The sequence below is a fragment of the Macaca fascicularis genome, chromosome 9, assembly GCF_037993035.2.
Source record: "Macaca fascicularis isolate 582-1 chromosome 9, T2T-MFA8v1.1".
NCBI lineage: Eukaryota > Metazoa > Chordata > Mammalia > Primates > Cercopithecidae > Macaca > Macaca fascicularis.
Genome location: NC_088383.1, coordinates 122793274 through 122810536, shown reverse-complemented (window position 1 = coordinate 122810536; position 17263 = coordinate 122793274). Strand labels below are relative to the sequence as shown.

The window sequence follows — 17263 nt, the reverse complement described above, 5'->3', positions numbered from 1 at the left end:
AGATACTGATTTCTCATCCAAAAAAAAATGCAAACAAGAAGAAGTAAAACAATATATTTAAGGGTTGCGTGTGGCAGCTCACGACTGTAATCCCAGTACTTAGGGAGGCTGAGGCAGTGGATTTCCTGAGATCAGGAGTTTGAGACCAGCCTGGCCAACATGGCAAAACCATGTCTCTACAAAAATACAAAAATTAGCCAGGCGTAGTGGTGCAAGCCTGTAGTCCCAGCTACCTGGGAGGCTGAGGCAGGAGAATGGCTTGAACCTGGGAGGCAGAGGTTGCAGTGAGCCGAGATAGCGCCACTGCGCTCCAGCCTGGGCGATAGAGTGAGACTCCATCTCAAAACAAACAAACAAACAAACAAACAAACTATATTTAAAGTACTGAAAAAATACTCTTTAAAAATTCTATATTCAGCAAAACTATCTTTTAAAAATGAAGGCAATTTAAAGACTTTTTAGATATATAAAAGCTGAAATAATTCATCATTAGGAGGCTTGCAGTATAAAAATATCAAGGGAAGTCCTTCAGGAAGAAGGGAAATGATAACATAAAAATCTGAATTTAAACAAAGCAATAAAGAGCACTGAAATGGTAACTACTGAGGTAAATGTATGAAATTATTTTCTTGTTATTGAAAACACTGAAACATCAACTGACTGTTTAAACAAAAATAATGCCAATGTATTGTGCAGATTATAGCATATATACAAGTAAAATGCATTCCAACAGTAGCATAAAGGCCAATAGGGAAAAATGGAAATATATTTTTGTAAAGTTCTTTTATTATATGTGAATTGGTATACTATCACTTGAAGTTAGACTGTGATGTGTGTAAACCCTCAAGCAATCAGTAAAATAACAAAACAGAAAGTAATGACTAATAAGCCAACAAAGGAGATAAAGTGGATTCATAAAAAATTTGATTATTCTGAAAGAAGGCAGAAAAAGGGAAAGGGAGAATAAATAACCAATAGGACAAATAGAAAATAAGTAATAATATGATACACTTACACTGGACTATATCAATAATCATGTTAAATGTAAATGGTGTAAACACCTCAATTAAAAAACAGAGATGACCAGATTGGATAAAAAAGCAAGACTCAACTCTATGGTGCCTGTAAGAAACACACTTTAAAGATGAAAATACAAGTAGGTTACAAGGAAATAACTGGAAAAAAAGATATGCTATGCCAACGCTAGTCAAAGAAAGCTGGAGTGCCTGTATTAACATCAACGCAGATTTTAAAGAAAATAATATTATCAAGGACAAAGAATATCATTTCATAATAATAAAGGGATGAATTAATCCTAAGAGGACATAAAAATTTAGACATATATGCCCCTATAACAGAGCTTTAAAATACATGAAGCAAAAACTGATAGAACTGCATGAATAAATGGACACATCCACAATTATAGTCAGAAATTTTAACATCCCTCTCTCAAGAATTGATAGAACAAATAGTTCTAAAATAGATATTTTAAATTTTGGATGCATTTTTAATGTTTTAAATAATAAGCTTACTAAGAGATTTCAATCAAGAAGAGTGATGCTGGCCTCATAGAATGAGTTGAGAAATATTCCCTTCTCTTCTGTTTTGTAGAAAATCAGCAAGAATACAGTAGGCTTGAACAATGCTACCAACCAACTTTACCTGATTGATATTTATAGAACACTCCACTCAATGACAACAGATTATACATTCTTCTCAAGGGCACATGTAACATTTATTAATATAAATTATATTCTGGACCATAAAACAAGTCTCAATAAATTAAAAAGCACTCAAATCATATAAATCATGTCTTCAGAGCACCAGGAAATCAAATTATAAATCAATAACAGAAAGACCTCTTAAAAGATCCTGAAATAAATAATCTCTAGATTTAAAAAATCCCAAAAATAAATTTGCGAGTTTTTTATACTGGATGACAATTAAAACACAAGATATCAGAATTTGTGGATGCCACTAAAGCAGTACTTAGGGAGAAAAATTTTTAATGCCTTTGTTAGAAATGGCCATGTTTGAAAAGAATAAAAGTCTCAAATTAATTACCTCAGCTTCCACCTGAAACTGAACATGAAACTGGAAAAAAAAAAAAAAAAAGAAAGAAACCAAAAGTAAATAGAGGAAGCGAGATAATAAAGATAAAAGTGGAATTCAATGAAAGAGAACATAGAAAAACAACAGAGACAACCAATGAAACCAAAGTTAATCCATTAAAAGGATTAACTTAACAAACCTCTACCTAGGCAGATAGACCAGAAAAACTGGAGAGAAAACACAATTTACCAATATTAGGAGGAGAGAGGGGACATATCTACAGAGTCTACTGATATTAAAAGGATAATAAAGAAATGTTATGGACAACTTTATTCCAATAAATTTGGCAACTTAGATAAACTGAAAAATTCCTTGAAATACACCAACAAAGGTCACTGAAGAAGAAATAGATGACCTGAATAGCCTCCTATAGCTATTAAAGAAATTGGAATTGTAGTTAAAAATTCTTCACATAAGGAAAACTTTAGGCCCAAGTGGCTGTACTGTTCACTTTGATCAAACATGTAAGCAAGAAATCATCAATTCTACACAAAGGCTCCCAAAAAAATTGAAGACAAGGGAATATTTCTCAACTCATTCTATGAGGCTGGCATTACTCTTCTTGATTGAAAACTCTTAGCAAACTTATTGTTTAAAACATTAAAAAATGCATCAAAAATAAGTAAAAATAAATAAAACATCCAAATTGAAAAGAATGAAGTAAAATCATTTCTATTTGCAAGTGACATAATCTCATATGTTAAAAATCCCAAAGAATCCATGAAAACTACTAGAGCTAATAAACAAATTCAGCAGTATTGAAGAACAACAGACAAAAGTTAGCTATATTTCTATGAACCAGCAATAAAGAATCCAAAAATAAAATTATGAAAACAGTTCCATTTACAATAGCATCCAAAAGAATAAAGTACCTAGGGATAAATTTAGGCAGATAAAAACACTGGTACACTGCAAACTAGAAAAATTGCTGAAATAAATTAAAGAAGACATACATTTTTGGGAAAACATTCCGTATTTATGAATTGGAAGACTTAATTCTGTTAAGATATAAATACTACCTAAAGCAATCTATAAATTCAATGCAATGTCTATTAAAATCCCAATGGCATTTTTTTCTTGTAAAACTGGAAAAGGTAATCCTCAAAATCATCTAAAATACCAAGGGGCCCTGAATATCCAAAATAATCTTGAAAAAGAACAAAGAGGCCGGGCACGGTGGCTCACGCCTGTAATCCCAGCACTTTGGGAGGCCGAGGCGGGCGGATCACAAGGTCAGGAGATCGAGACCACGGTGAAACCCCGTCTCTACTAAAAATACAAAAAATTAGCCGGGCGCGGTTGTGGGCGCCTGTAGTCCCAGCTACTCGGGAGGCTGAGGCAGGAGAATGGCGTGAACCCGGGAGGCGGAGCTTGCAGTGAGCCGAGATCGTGCCACTGCACTCCAGCCTGGGCGACAGAGCGAGACTCCGTCTCAAAAAAAAAAAAAAAAGAAAAAAAAAAGAAAAAGAACAAAGAGTACACACACTTCCCAATTTCAAAACTTACTACAAAGCTACAATAATCAAGAGTGTGGTTTTGGTATAAGGACAGATAAGATACATAGGCCAATGGAATAGAATTGAGAGTCCAGAAACAAACCCATACATTAGTGGTCACGGCCATTCAATGGGGAGAGAACAGTCTTTTCAATAAATGGTGCTGGGCCAACTGAGTATTCACATGCAAAAGAATGAAGTTGGACCCCTATGTCATCCCAAATAATGAAGTTAACTCAAAATAAATAAATGACCTTAACATGAGAGCTAAAACCATAAAACTTTTAGTAGAAAACATAGGTGTAAGTTTTTATGATCTTGGATTTGACAATGTATTCTTAGATATGATACCAAAAGCACAAGCAACAAACAAAAAATAGATAAACTAGACTTCATCAAAATTAAAAACTTTTGTGCATCAAAGGATATTATTAAGAAAGTGAAAAGACTACCTACAGAATAAGATATCAAAAGTCATATGTCTGACCAGGGCCTACTATCCAGAATATATACAGAGCTCTTACAATGCAATACAAAAGACAAACAACTCAACTAAAAAGTGAACAAAGAACTTGAACAGACATTCTTGTAAAGAAAATAAGCAAATGGCCAATAAGCACAAGGAAAGCTGTGCAACACATTTAGTCATTAAGGAAATGTAGATCAAAATTACAATAAGAAACCACTTCATGCTCACTAGGATGGGCATAACTTTTTTCTTTTCTTTTCTTTCTTTTTTTTTTTTTTTTTTGAGATGGAGTCTCACTCTGTGGCCCAGGCTGCAGTGGCTCAACCTTGGCTCACTGCAACTTCCGCCTCCCAGGTTCAAGCAATTCTCCTGTCTCAGCCTCCCGAGTAGCTGGGATTACAGGTGCCTGCCACCATGCCTGGCTAATTTTTGTATTTTTAGTATAAATGGGGTTTTGCCATATTGGCCAGGCTGGTCTCGAACTCCTGACCTCAGGTGACCCACCACCTCAGCCTCCCAAAGTGCTGAGATTACAGGTGTGAGCCACTGTGCCTGGTCTAATTTTTTTTAAAAAGTAAAATAACATGGAAAATAAAATGGCAAGGATGTGGAAAAACTGGAACCCTCATACACTGGTGATGGAATGTAAAATGGTTCAGCCACTGCAGAAAACAGTTCGGTGATTTCTACAAAAGTTAAACAGGGGCTTACTATATGATCCCTCAGTTCTACTCTTAGGCATATACCCAAAAGAATTGAAACAGGTACTCAAATACATACGTGTTCACACGTGTTCAAGTAGCACTTTTCACAATAGCTAAACATGGAAACAGTGCAAATGTCCATCAATTAATAAATGGATCAACAAATTGTGGCATACATGAACAACGGGATGTTTGTCAGCTGTAAAAAGGAATGAAGTAATGATAAATTCTACAATGTAGGTGAACCTCAAAAATGTCATGCTGAGTGAAAGAAGCCAGCCACAAGAGGTGAAATATTGTATGATTTCATTGATGTGAAATATCTGGGATAGATAAATCCCTAGAGATGGAATGCTGATTAGCAGTTAACGGGGGCTGGGGGGAAAGGGAGAACAGGGAGAAATTGCTTTATGGGTAAGCCTTTTTTCTGGAGTGATGGTAATAGTTTGAACTGGATAGAAGTAATGGTTGTACAACATTGTGAATGTGCTAAATGCCACCAAACTTTTCACTTTAAAATTGTTATTTTTCTTTAAATTCTTTTAAAAGTTAAAGAACCGTTGTACTCTTTTTGTTTGTTTATTTGAGACAGGATCTTGCTCTGTCACCCAGGTGGGATGATCATGGCTCACTGCAGCTTTGACCTCACCATGTAGCCCAGGTTGGTCTGGAACTCCTGGGCTCAAGCGATACTACTGCCTTGGCCTCCCAAAGTGCTGGGATTATAGGCGTGAGCCATCACACCTGGCCCACTCTACTCTTAAGTAAAGGAATATACAAATACAAAAACTGGTCATGAATGTTGATAGCAGCTTTATTTGTAACAGCCAAAGACTGGAAGCAACCCCGATGTTATCAACAGGTGAAAGGATTAACATATTGTGATACATCTATACAATGGAATACTATATGGGAATAAAAAGGAACAAACTATTGACAGATGCAACTCAGGAAATTTATTGTACAACATAGTGACTATAGTTAATATATACTTGAAAATTGCTGAGAGAGTAGATTTTAACTTACTCCATAAAAATATGTGGAGTAATGCATATGTTAATTAGCTTGATTTAGCCATTTCACAATGTTTATATACATCAAACCATCATATTGTACACCATAAATAAATTGATTTTTATGTTAATTTAAAAATTAAAAAAGATCAGCCTTAACTAAAATAAAAGTACTCTGACATTCTAAAATTAAAGACTGTTTGTATTTTGAGAGATACAAACCGGCAAACCAAAAATAAAGAAATCCAAATTCTAGGAAAACAAGGGAAAATATGCTCAACCTTCCTTAGTTCTGTTTTCCTGCTTTCTTCCCTTCCTTATCCTCTCCCTATTGCCTACCTTTCCTCCTCCTCTCTTTCCTTTCTCCTTCCCTTCTTTCAGCCTTGGAGCTAATACTTAAAAATGCTAACAATTGTTAATACATATTAATAGCAATATGTATCTTGTTATTGTACTTTATATTTACATGTTCTTAGAAAGGGAGAAATAAAAAGGAAAATGTTATTTAAAAAAGACGTGGGTAAATCTCAAGAAAATTATGCTGAGTAAAAGAAGTCAGACAGAAAATGTTCATACTGCATGAGTATATCTATATAAAGTTACAGAATACACAAACTAATTTATAGGGATAGAAAGCAGATCAAAGGTTGTCTGGGAAAGTATGACTGCATGGAAGACTGGGAGGCAGGGGACGAAGAAAGTTCATGGGGTTGATGAATATGCTCATATCTTGACTTAAGTGATAATTTTATGGGTGTGTACATTTGCCAAGGCTTACTAAATTGTAGACTTTGAACATGTCAGCCTACTGTATGTCAATTATACCTTAATAAAGCTTTAAAAAAAAAATCTAACAAATTTGGATGAAAAGTAAGCATACTCCAACCATATGACCCAGCCATTTTGCTTCTAGCTAAAATAAAGAAATATATGATTTTACAAAAATTAATGCACAAAAGAGAATGCACAAATATTCATATTAGCTTTATAATAAGTAAAGACTGGAAGCAACCTGGATATTCAACAGGTGAATGAATCAACAAATTGTAGTACATCCATATAATAGAATACTACTCATCAAAACACATGAACTATTTCTGCACTATTGGTGCACTCAATACCATGGATATATTTTTTAAAAATTATGCTGAGTGAAAAAAGACAAAACAGTGTATGCTATATGATTCCATTTATGTTAAACTCTAATAAATACAAACAAACTTAGAGAGAAAACAGAACAATGGGGACTGGGATTGGGTGTGCAGAAAAGGATTACAAACAGGCACAAGAAAACATCAAGAGTGATGAGTATGTTTACTATTTATTTATTTATTTATTTTGAGACGGAATCTCCTTCTATTACCCAGACTGGAGTGCAGTGGTACAATCTTGGCTCACTGCAACCTCTGCCTCCCAGTTCAAGTGATTCTCTTGCCTCAGCCTCCCGAGTAGCTGGGATTACAGGTGCCCACCACCACACCAGGCTAATATTTGTATTTTTAGTAGAGACAGGGTTTCACCATGTTGGCCAGGCTGGTCTCGAACTCCTGACCTCAGGTGATCCACCCATCTCAGTCTCCCAAAGTGCTGGGATTACAGGTGTGAGCCACCACACCCGGCCACATTTACCATCTTGATGGTTTCCCAGGTGTCACATGTATCAAATACAGGCAGACCTCATTTTGTTGCACTTCACTTTTTTGTGCTTTGCCTATATTGCAGTTTTCTTTATTTGCAAATTGAAGGTTTGTGGCAACCCTGCACTGAGCAAGTCTACTGGGACCATTTTTTCAAGAGCATGTGCTCACTTAGTGTCTCTGTGTCACATTTTGGTAATTCTTGCAATATTTCAAACATTTTCATCGTTATTGTATCTATTAGGGTGACCAGCAATGAGTGATCTTTGAGTAATTGTTTTGGGACAGTATGAACGGTGCCCATATAAGATGGTGAACTTAAAAAATGTGTGTATTCTGATTGCTCCACTGACTGGCTATTCTCCCATCTCTCTCCCTCTCCTTGGACCTCCCTATTCAATGAGACTCAATAATATTGAAATTAGGCCAATTAATAACTTTACAATGTCCTCCTAGTGAAGGCGAGTGTCAAGTGAAAGGGGAGTTACATGTCTCTCACTTTCAATTAAAAGCTAGAAAATCCTAAGGCCCTTAATTATACTAAATCTACTCTACTCATGCTCTATAAATACAACAACAAAGCCTGGGTGACAGCATATCTGTTTATAATATGGTTTGATGAATATTTCTAAGCCCACTGCAGAGACCTGCTACTTAGAAAAAAAAAGAGATTCCTTTCAAAATATTAGTTATCATTGACAATACACCTGGTCACCCAAGAGCTCTGATGGAGATGTACAAGGAGATTAATGCCATTTACACGCCTGCTAACACAACATCTAGTCTGTAGCCCCTGGATCAAGGAGTAATTTCAACTTTTAAGTCTTATTATTTAAGAAATACATTTCATAAGACTATGGCTGTTATAGACAGTGATTCCTCTGACGGATCTTGGCAAAGTTAGTTGAATACCTTCTGGAAAGGATTCACCATTCTAGATGTCATTATAAATATTCATGATTCCTAGAAGGAGGTCAAAATATCAACATGAACAGGAGTCTGGAAGAAGTAGATTCCAATACTCCCCGATGACTTTGAGGGGTTCAAAACTTCCTTCAGTGGAGGAAGTCACTGCAGATGTGGTGAAAATAACAAGAGAACTAGAATTAGAAGTGAACCCTGAAGATGTGACTGAATTGCTGCAATCCATGATCAAACTTCAACAGATGAGGAGCTGCTTCTTATGGGATATGAAAAGAGTTTTCTTGAGATGGAATCTACAGCTGGTGAACATGCTGTGTTTATTTTTGAAATCACAATAAAGGATTTAAAATATTACATAAACTTAGTTGAGAAATCAGAGTCAGGGTTTGAGAGGATTGATTCCAATTTGGAAAGAAGTTCCACTGTAGGTAGAATGTTACCAAACAGCACCACGTGCTATAGAGAAATTTTTCATGAAAGTACAATCGATCGATGTGGTCAACTTCACCGTTGTCTTATTATAAGAAATTGTCACAGCCACCCCCACCTTCAGCAACAACCTGCCTGATTACTCAGCAGCCATCAACACTGAGGCAAGACCCTCCGTCAGCAAAAAGATTATGACTCACTGAAGGCTCAGATAATTGTTAGCAAACTTTAGCAATAAAATATATTTAATTAAGGTATGCAAATTGTTTCCTTAGACATAATGCTATTATACACTCAACTACAGTATAGTGTACACATAACTTTTATGGAATCCAATACATTCATGTGACTAGCTTTATTGTGATATTTGCTTGGTTGCGGTGGTATGGAAATGAGCTTGAAATATCTCTGAGGTATTCCTGTTTATGTTTCATATCAAAACTTGTATCAAATTGTATATTTTAGATATATATATAGTTTATTGTCTGCCAATTACAATAAACTACAATAAAGCTATTAAAATATGGCGAATCAGCTGGGTGCGGTGCTCGCGCCTATAATCCCAGCATTTTGGGAGGCCAAGGCAAGTGGATCACGAGGGCAGGCATTCAAGACCAGCCTGGCCAAGATGGTGAAACCCTGTCTCTACTAAAAATACAAAAAAAAAAAAAAAAAAAATTAGCCAGGCATGGTGGTGGGCACCTATAATCCCAGCTACTCGGGAGGCTGAGGCAGAGAATTGCTTGAACCCAGGAGGCAGAGGTTGCAGTGAGTTGAGATCGTGCCACTACACTCCGGACTGGACGACAGAGTGAGACTTCGTCTCAAAAAAAAAAAAAAAAAAAAAAAAATCTAAAATGCAGATCTGACCATGCAGCTTCCATACTTAAAATGCTCAAAATGCTTCAACGTTACCTGTCACATGTGGTCAAGGTCTGGCACAATGTGGCAACAACTTTCTGCAGCCTCATCCTCCATTTTCCCTTCTCCTACCTTGTAAGTATATTCAGCTCTGACACATTCTGCTTCTATACCATTTCATTGCTTTGGTCATGCCGTTCCTCCTTCTGGGATGTGCTCTTTTTTCTGATTTCTTTAAAATCCCTACTCCTCCTATAGGTTCTAGCTCAAATGCCTTTCCTATAAAACCTCTCTGGATTCTCATTGCTACTTAAATGCTTTTTCTTCTTCAGACCCCATAGCATTTGTACTTATTTCATGATTTCCATCACAGGCTAATCTTAATTTCCCAGCACAGTGATTTGCATGTGTTTAAGTTCCCGACAAGATTTTATTTTATTTTATTTTTTTGAGACAGAGTCTTGCTTTATTACCCAGGCTGGAGTGCAATGATGCGATCTTGGTTCTCTGCAACCTCCACCTCCCAGGTTCAAGCGATTCTCCTGCCTCAGCCTCTTCATTAGCTGGCATTACAGGCGCACACCACCACGCCCGGTGAATTTTTGTATTTTTAGTAGAGACAAGGTTTCACCATGTTGGCCAAGCTGGTCTCAAACTCCTGATCTTAAGTGATCTACCTGCCTCAGCCTCCCACCAACAACATTTTAAAACTCTTTGAGGGCAATGACTCCTCTCTATTAATCTGTATATCCCCTGCAACCCAAAGCACAAAGACTTACTAGTAATAGGTGCTTTGTAAATATTTTTGAGTTGAATTGGATAATTTAACTTCTAAGTGACTTCATCCTAAATTTAGCTTTTCTGTCCACTCACCTACAAAGAAGTGTATGAATATGAGCAAGGATATTTGAATACCATACATTGAGCTACCCTCATAATAAGCCGTAGTGACAATGCAAGCAGCTTCTCTAAGTGAGAGTTTCATGTAAAATTAAGAAAATATTCTCTAATCTTTGCTGGCCCATAGTTTACTATTAACATCATCTTTGGGTAATGAATGGAAAATTTGGCTCATAAAAATCAGAAAATGCTAAACTTCTAGACAGGTAAACTCTTACACGATAATTAATTGAATCCAGTAGTTCCTGCTACACTCCCCAAACCAAAAACATTGTCATAGAATGTTACCCATTATCCCCACCAAAACTAAGTTCTGGGGCTGGACATGGTGGCTCATGCCTGTAATCTCAGCACTTTGGGAGGCTGAGGCGGGCGGATCACCTTAGGCCAGGAGTTTGAGGCCAGCCTGGCCAACATGGAGAAACCCCACCTCTACTAAAAACATGAAAATTAGGCAGGCATGCTGGCGTATGCCTGTAGCGCCGGCTACTCAGAAGGCTGAAGTTAGAGGATCACTTGAGCCCGGGAGGTTGCAGTGAGCTGAGATCGCGTCACTGTACTCCTGCCTAGGCAACAGAGCAAACAAAAGAAACAAAACAAAATATACACAAAAACCACCAAGTTCTGTATCCTGGTTAGCTTAAAGGGAACTGTGGGGCATTTTCAATAAAAAGATTTCTGTTTCTGAGATTATACCCCTCGGGTACCTGGACTCTTCTGAGGTTTGGGTTCCATGACGGCTGTGTGTCCTCCCCTGTCAAAAGGAAGGGTTAGTGTTAGTCCCCAAACAACAGCATGCGTGTTTCATTGACCAGCCACCGCTTCAGTAAGTATTGGGATTGTGCTCATGAACGTTGCTGAGATGGGTTATGAGTTTCCCATTCCCATTCTTTCTTTAGTATTTCCCTCCCTGGGCCTGAGGCTGACAGTAGCTGCGGTAATGGGGACGCATCCAAGCAGCTTGTCCTCACTCAGTGGGTGGTTCTGCGGAGGTGTTGTTGAGATGACTGAAGGAGCTGTCTTCCTTGGACTTTCTCTGTTCTTGCTGCATAAGAGGCTTTGATAAGAGAGCTAGGGGATGGCAACACCAAGAAGAGATAAGAACAGGGCAAAGGGCAGGATGTCATGGAGCCAATACAGTTGAGAAAGCCTCACTGGCTTAGAGGAAGCCCAAGATAAGCCCTTCTCCATGCCAGAGGCTCGCTTTCTCCAGGGGAAACTTAAGAATAAGGACTGCCAGGCATGGTGGCTCACACCTGTAATCCCAGCACTTTGGGAGGCTGAGGCAGGCAGATCACGAGGTCAGGAGTTCGAGACCAGCCTGACCAACATGGTGAAACCCTGTCTCTACTAAAAATACAAAAATTAGCCAGGCGTCGTGGTCTGCGCCTGTAATCCTACCACTTGCCTATAATCCCTCAGGAGGCTGAGACAGGAGAGTCGCTTGAACCCAGGAGGTGGAGGTTGCAGTGACCCTAGATTACGCCACTGTTTTTGAGCTGCTCTTTGTCAAAAAGCCAAAAAAATCATTTTTAAAATAAAATATTTCTAAAGCCTTTAAAGTTTATGAAATGCATTTGCATACTCTTTTTGTGTGTTTCAGAATGGCCTCATTCTGAGACAGCTCATTTTACAAATGAAAAGTTGCATTTGAGAGAAGACTGAGGTGACTTGGACCTAGGTCCCCTGGCAGAACTCCACACAGCACCACATTCATGCTCATGGACACTCCCAAATAACGTTTGCCTGCCCTGTACCCTGTGGATGTCAAAGTGTGCTTTGGAGGATATCTCTGTCCTTCCAGGGTCTGTGAAGTGCTCCGGAGTCGTGTGTTGTGACCATTCTTCGTTCATCTCCCCACCCACCATAAAAATGAGAGGACAGATAAGGCAGTAGGGTGTGGTGGTTTAGAGTGCTAGCTCTGGTATCTGGGTTTAAATTTCATCTCCATGAATTATGAGGAATGTGATCTTTGATACTTTATAATACTTCTCTACACTTCCATTTCTAATACTTCTCTACACCCATTTCTAATACTTCTCTACACCTCCATTTATTCATCTGTAACATAAAGGTTATTACCACCCTCATCAGATTGCTGGGAGCATCACTGGAGACACCCTGTTGATGAGCACTCCTCAGTGCATAATAGAAGCTCAATAAATGCTAGTTGTTAGGTCCTTTCCAGCTCAGATATTCTATGATTCTATGGTTGTTTAATAATGGGTAGCAGTTTTTGAGTACTTAATACATTCCAGACACTTCTAAGCAATATGTATATGAAAGATTTTATGTATATGTATACATATAATTTCACGTATACATATACAATCTCATCCTATCCTCATAACCATACTCTAAAGCTTGCACTGTTTTTACAATGATACAATGCCCATTTACAGATGAGGAAATGGTTATCAGAGAGATTACACAACTTGCCTTTGATCATGTAATGAAAAAGAAGCAGAACCAGAATTCTAACTTGAGAGCTGGCCTACTTTGTTCTTCCTCCTACCTAAGAAAGTAGAATTAAGTCTTGTCATAGTTCTGCTTGCATTTCTTGTCGTTGCCCCCAAACAAAAAAGAAAACCTTTCTGATTTAGCTGTTTGACCTCATTCAGGAGAATCTCCCCACAATCACGCCTAACCTATTTAAAATATAACATTATTTTGGATTTAGGGAATACAACATACCAAGAGGTCCATCCTGTTTCCCTCTGACTCTAGTATAGCCTAGGAAGCTTATGAAGAAAGAGCCCATGGAAATACTGCATATCTGCAAAATTTTCCATTTCCAAATTTGCAATTGCTCAATTGCAAAAAAGCTTCTAGATCATCCCAGTCTTGGGAGTCCAAACCAGATACACCAAGCAGTACTTACTGGAAGCCAAGTGGTCGCTGGTCCAATGCTCAGGAAAGTGCCTTGTCCTGAAGATTCCTGAACTCCTGCTGACACTGAGCCTTGGTGCCTGGGTGAAGATTAAGCACAAGCTGTGCTTGAAATCTGAACCACCAGGAAGTTCCCAAACAACTATTCTTGAGCAGATTTTATTATTGCCCCAAATTGAAATGGAAGCTGTGCCCTCGGGGGAAGTTCTGGGGCTTCATACCTGTGGCTCGTCGCAGAACCGCCTTGGTGTCCCAGCTGTCTAGCACGGGAAAATGATAAGCAAACATTTCATTTCAAAAATGACAGCAAACAAATTAATAATAATAAAAAAATTCCTGCCAGACTTTGGACCATGATTACAATAACCCTTATTGAGAACAATGCCAATTTATCCTCAACCGTCTGCGGCAACTACCACTGAAAAAAATTCCCTTTGCCTCCCTCAGCCATATATTAACCAATGTCTTCCTGGGAAGGATAGAAAGGGTTCCTTTGTACCAGATGAGGAAACAAAAAACCTGGTTTCTCTAACACACTTGTACATGCCAATGGTTTCCAGGAAGAGTTGCTCATTCAGCCATAACAGAGTGTTATCATCAACAGGGTGGCGCTAGGCATGTTCCCCTGCACAGCCACCAGCAGCAATTGAATAAACCATCATGCTTAGACCTGCTGAGTGGCATCCAGCCACCAAAGTGTCTTAGATATATTTTCATGTATATTACAAATTTCTAGGGGAGAGGAAGAAGTGACAATGGATTTTATCCTGTTCTACTACCTTTAGAAGTAAAAGTACATCATTTTAATCCTCATCCTCACGAGGGTAGCTGGCCTGGAATCAGCTCAGCCATGGATCCATTGTGCGGTCTTGGCAAGTTAACTGGAGTTCTCTGAGTCTGTTTCCTCATCTGCAAAATGGGACAGATAATACTGACTTCATAGGTTTTTTTTTTTTTTTTTAAGTTAAGTAAAATTTCACATATAAAAAGCATCTAGCACAGTGCTTTATCCACAGTTAGCATTCAGCAGAGGTTATTTCTTTGTTTTTCTCTTTTGCATCCTATGGAGGGTAGATGTTATTGGCTCCTTCATTTAGCAAACCTAGCTGGACTTCAGGCATACAGAAATTATTAATATATTATTTGCTTCCTGCACAGGATCAGTTTTGCTTGATTTAGGAAAAACAACTTCTTAAATTTGATATAGTTCGGATGTCCCCTCCAAATCTCACGTTGAGATGTAATCCCCAGTGATGGAGGCGGAGTCTAGCTGGAGGTATTGGGTCCTGGGGATGGATCCCTCATGGCTTAGTTCTGTGTCTGAGATAGTGAGTGAGTTGTAGCGAGGTCTTTGTTTAAAAGTGTGTGGCATCTCCCCCAACTCTACTGCTCCCACTCTCACCAGGTGACATGCCTACTCCCGCCTCACCTTCTACCACGAGTAAAAGAAAGCGCCTTGAGGCCTTCCCAGAAGCTGAGAGATGCCAGCACTATGCTCCCTGTACAGCTGGCAGAGCCATGGGCCAGTTAAACCTCTTTTCTTTATAAATTACCAAATCTCAGGTATTTCTTTATAACAAGACAAAGAATGACCTAACAGTATTTCCTGGATGTTCTTTTAGGCCAACTTTGGACTATTCTGCAGATAGTATCTTTACATTAGATCTTTAATCAGATACTAGTTGTAGCTCTAAGTAGTTCATAAAAAGCTTGTACTGATTTCCACTTACTTGGGAACTGTAAAGTCCAGACAGACCATTGTTATAATATAGAGACCTAACCAAAAAGGGGAAGAGGGAAAGTTACTGTCAGACTTGTGTTCCTTTAGAAAGGATACCTATGAGTCAGTTAGATGGGCTTTCCGTCAGCAACCTGTTCATCTGTCTGTCCATCCACCTACCCACCCTTCAAACCCACCCTATTCTAGGCTTTTTTGTATTATTTTCCCATAGTATTACAAAACTCTTTGGGGGAAGAAGCCTAATAAAGCTATTTGTACTGTAGATGAACCCATAAAATAAAAACTGAAAAGCAAACAAAAACTGGCACAGACATCAAATACTAAACTTGTGAAACAAACATCCCTATGAAACACAAGCATAGGTTTTTTAAGTTGTCTCCAATGACCTGTAACAAGGTATGGATTACCTGTCGCAATAAGCAATCGCCTGTTCATCTGAAAGATCAGATGAGTTATTCGATGACTTTGTTAATTGAGCTTCTCTGTCATGAAGATGCTCTTTAGTTCTGCTGCCTCTTAACCAAAACACAACTGAACAGTTTATATGGCATGGCAATACCTACTACTTATTGGAGATTTTTGTTTTACATAGGATATCTCATTTAATTCTACCTTGTTGCAGAATAAATTTTATTATTCCTAATTTTAAAGGAGGAAATTTAAATTTAGAGAGATTAAATAACTAGCTAAGGATCATGCAGCTAGTAAGTGACCCACAGAAATCAGACTGGTCTGTCTTGACTCCAAAGCCTGTGTGTGTTCTTTCATACGCTACACTATGTGAGTCCTGGGCTGAGATCAGTTGGCCTTGCTCTCGGCCTACTCTGACTGTGTGATATTGCATAGGTTGCCAGATATTTGGGCCTTGTAATCCCATTACTATCCTTCCCCAAAAATCTCTAAGTACCCATTTATCTCTGATTATGATTATGCCTTTGAGTCAAAGTCAAGGGCTTATTAGCGTGCAGGCCTTTTCACTCCATGCCGCATGCTCATTGTCCATGTGGATAGTAAATGTGTCCTTGTCAGTGACACTGGTAAAGGAGTGACATCAATCACATCACTTCAAAGCATCCTTACTATACCTCTTCTCTGGAACAAAGAATTCAAGGAAAGCAAGGAGAAAGCTGTACACAGAACAAAGTAATAACAAGCGTATCTTTTAGATTATGTTAAAAACGGTATCAAACCAAGACCTATTTTCTATCATCTGTTTGGTTGTGGTCTGAATCATCTGATGTTTGTAAAGAGAAAGGAACTGATGATATAAAGCATTTTGTATAATTTTATGTGATTCTCTTCCATGACTGATTTTGGAAATTGCTCTATGGTTAGGACTGTTTTAGCTGTTAAAAAAGAAAAAAAAAAAACCCAACAGTCAACAATAGTGGCTTATAATTTATTTATCATACATCATGCAAGAAGTCTGGACTGAAGCATTTCCAGACTTATTTTGATGACTCAGTGATGTCAGAACTAAGGTTATGTCTCCGATTTTCTTGGCCTTTTCCATACGGCCAGAAGTTGGCTGTCGTAAGTATCATGTTTCCACAACACACCATCTCAAGCAGCAGGGAAGTGTTGGGAGAAAATGAGCATTCTCCTTATGTGCTTTTCACTTCATGGAGAAAAATTTCTCCTACAAGTCCTGGATAAGACTTTCTCTTACATCTGATTGGACTGATCAGCTGTTACCTCAAGAAGACCAGTCATTGGCAAAGAGGAAATGAGATTTCATTGGCTTGCACCAATCGTGATAATTTCCCTTGCTATCTGAACAAAATTGGGGTTCTGCTAGCCACGAAGATGGAGCATAACTGTTGCAGACATTATCATCCCTCTCTCCCTCCGTCATCCCCTGCCTCCCTCTCAAGATCGTTTCCAAGAACTCTTACTCCTGGTCTCTGCATGCTGAGCACCTTGACCTTTCTACGTGCTGCTCCCTCTCTCCGGCTCACTCTTCTCCTGTTTCTTCTGCTGGCTAACTACTACACATCCTTCAGTTCTCACTCAGACATCACTTCTCAGTGACTCCTTCTCTCCCCAGACAAGGCCAGATTGTTTATGACACATTATCATGGTGCAGTG

At 38.4% G+C, this 17263-nt stretch overlaps 1 protein-coding gene across 2 annotated transcripts in view; it reads right to left on the bottom strand.

Annotated features, from left to right (window-relative positions):
- PLEKHS1 (pleckstrin homology domain containing S1) overlaps positions 1-13502 on the bottom strand; it is a 31597-nt gene extending 18095 nt beyond the window's left edge. For both annotated transcript variants that reach the window (XM_065521427.2, XM_045361576.3), the window contains exons 1-2: positions 13427-13502; positions 11253-11299 (exon numbers count right to left, since the gene is read on the bottom strand). In XM_065521427.2, the coding sequence (XP_065377499.1) occupies positions 11253-11280 (28 nt within the window). In that variant the 5' untranslated portion in view covers positions 11281-11299; positions 13427-13502. The remainder of the gene's footprint in view (positions 1-11252; positions 11300-13426) is intronic.
- Positions 13503-17263: the final 3761 nt, after the last annotated feature.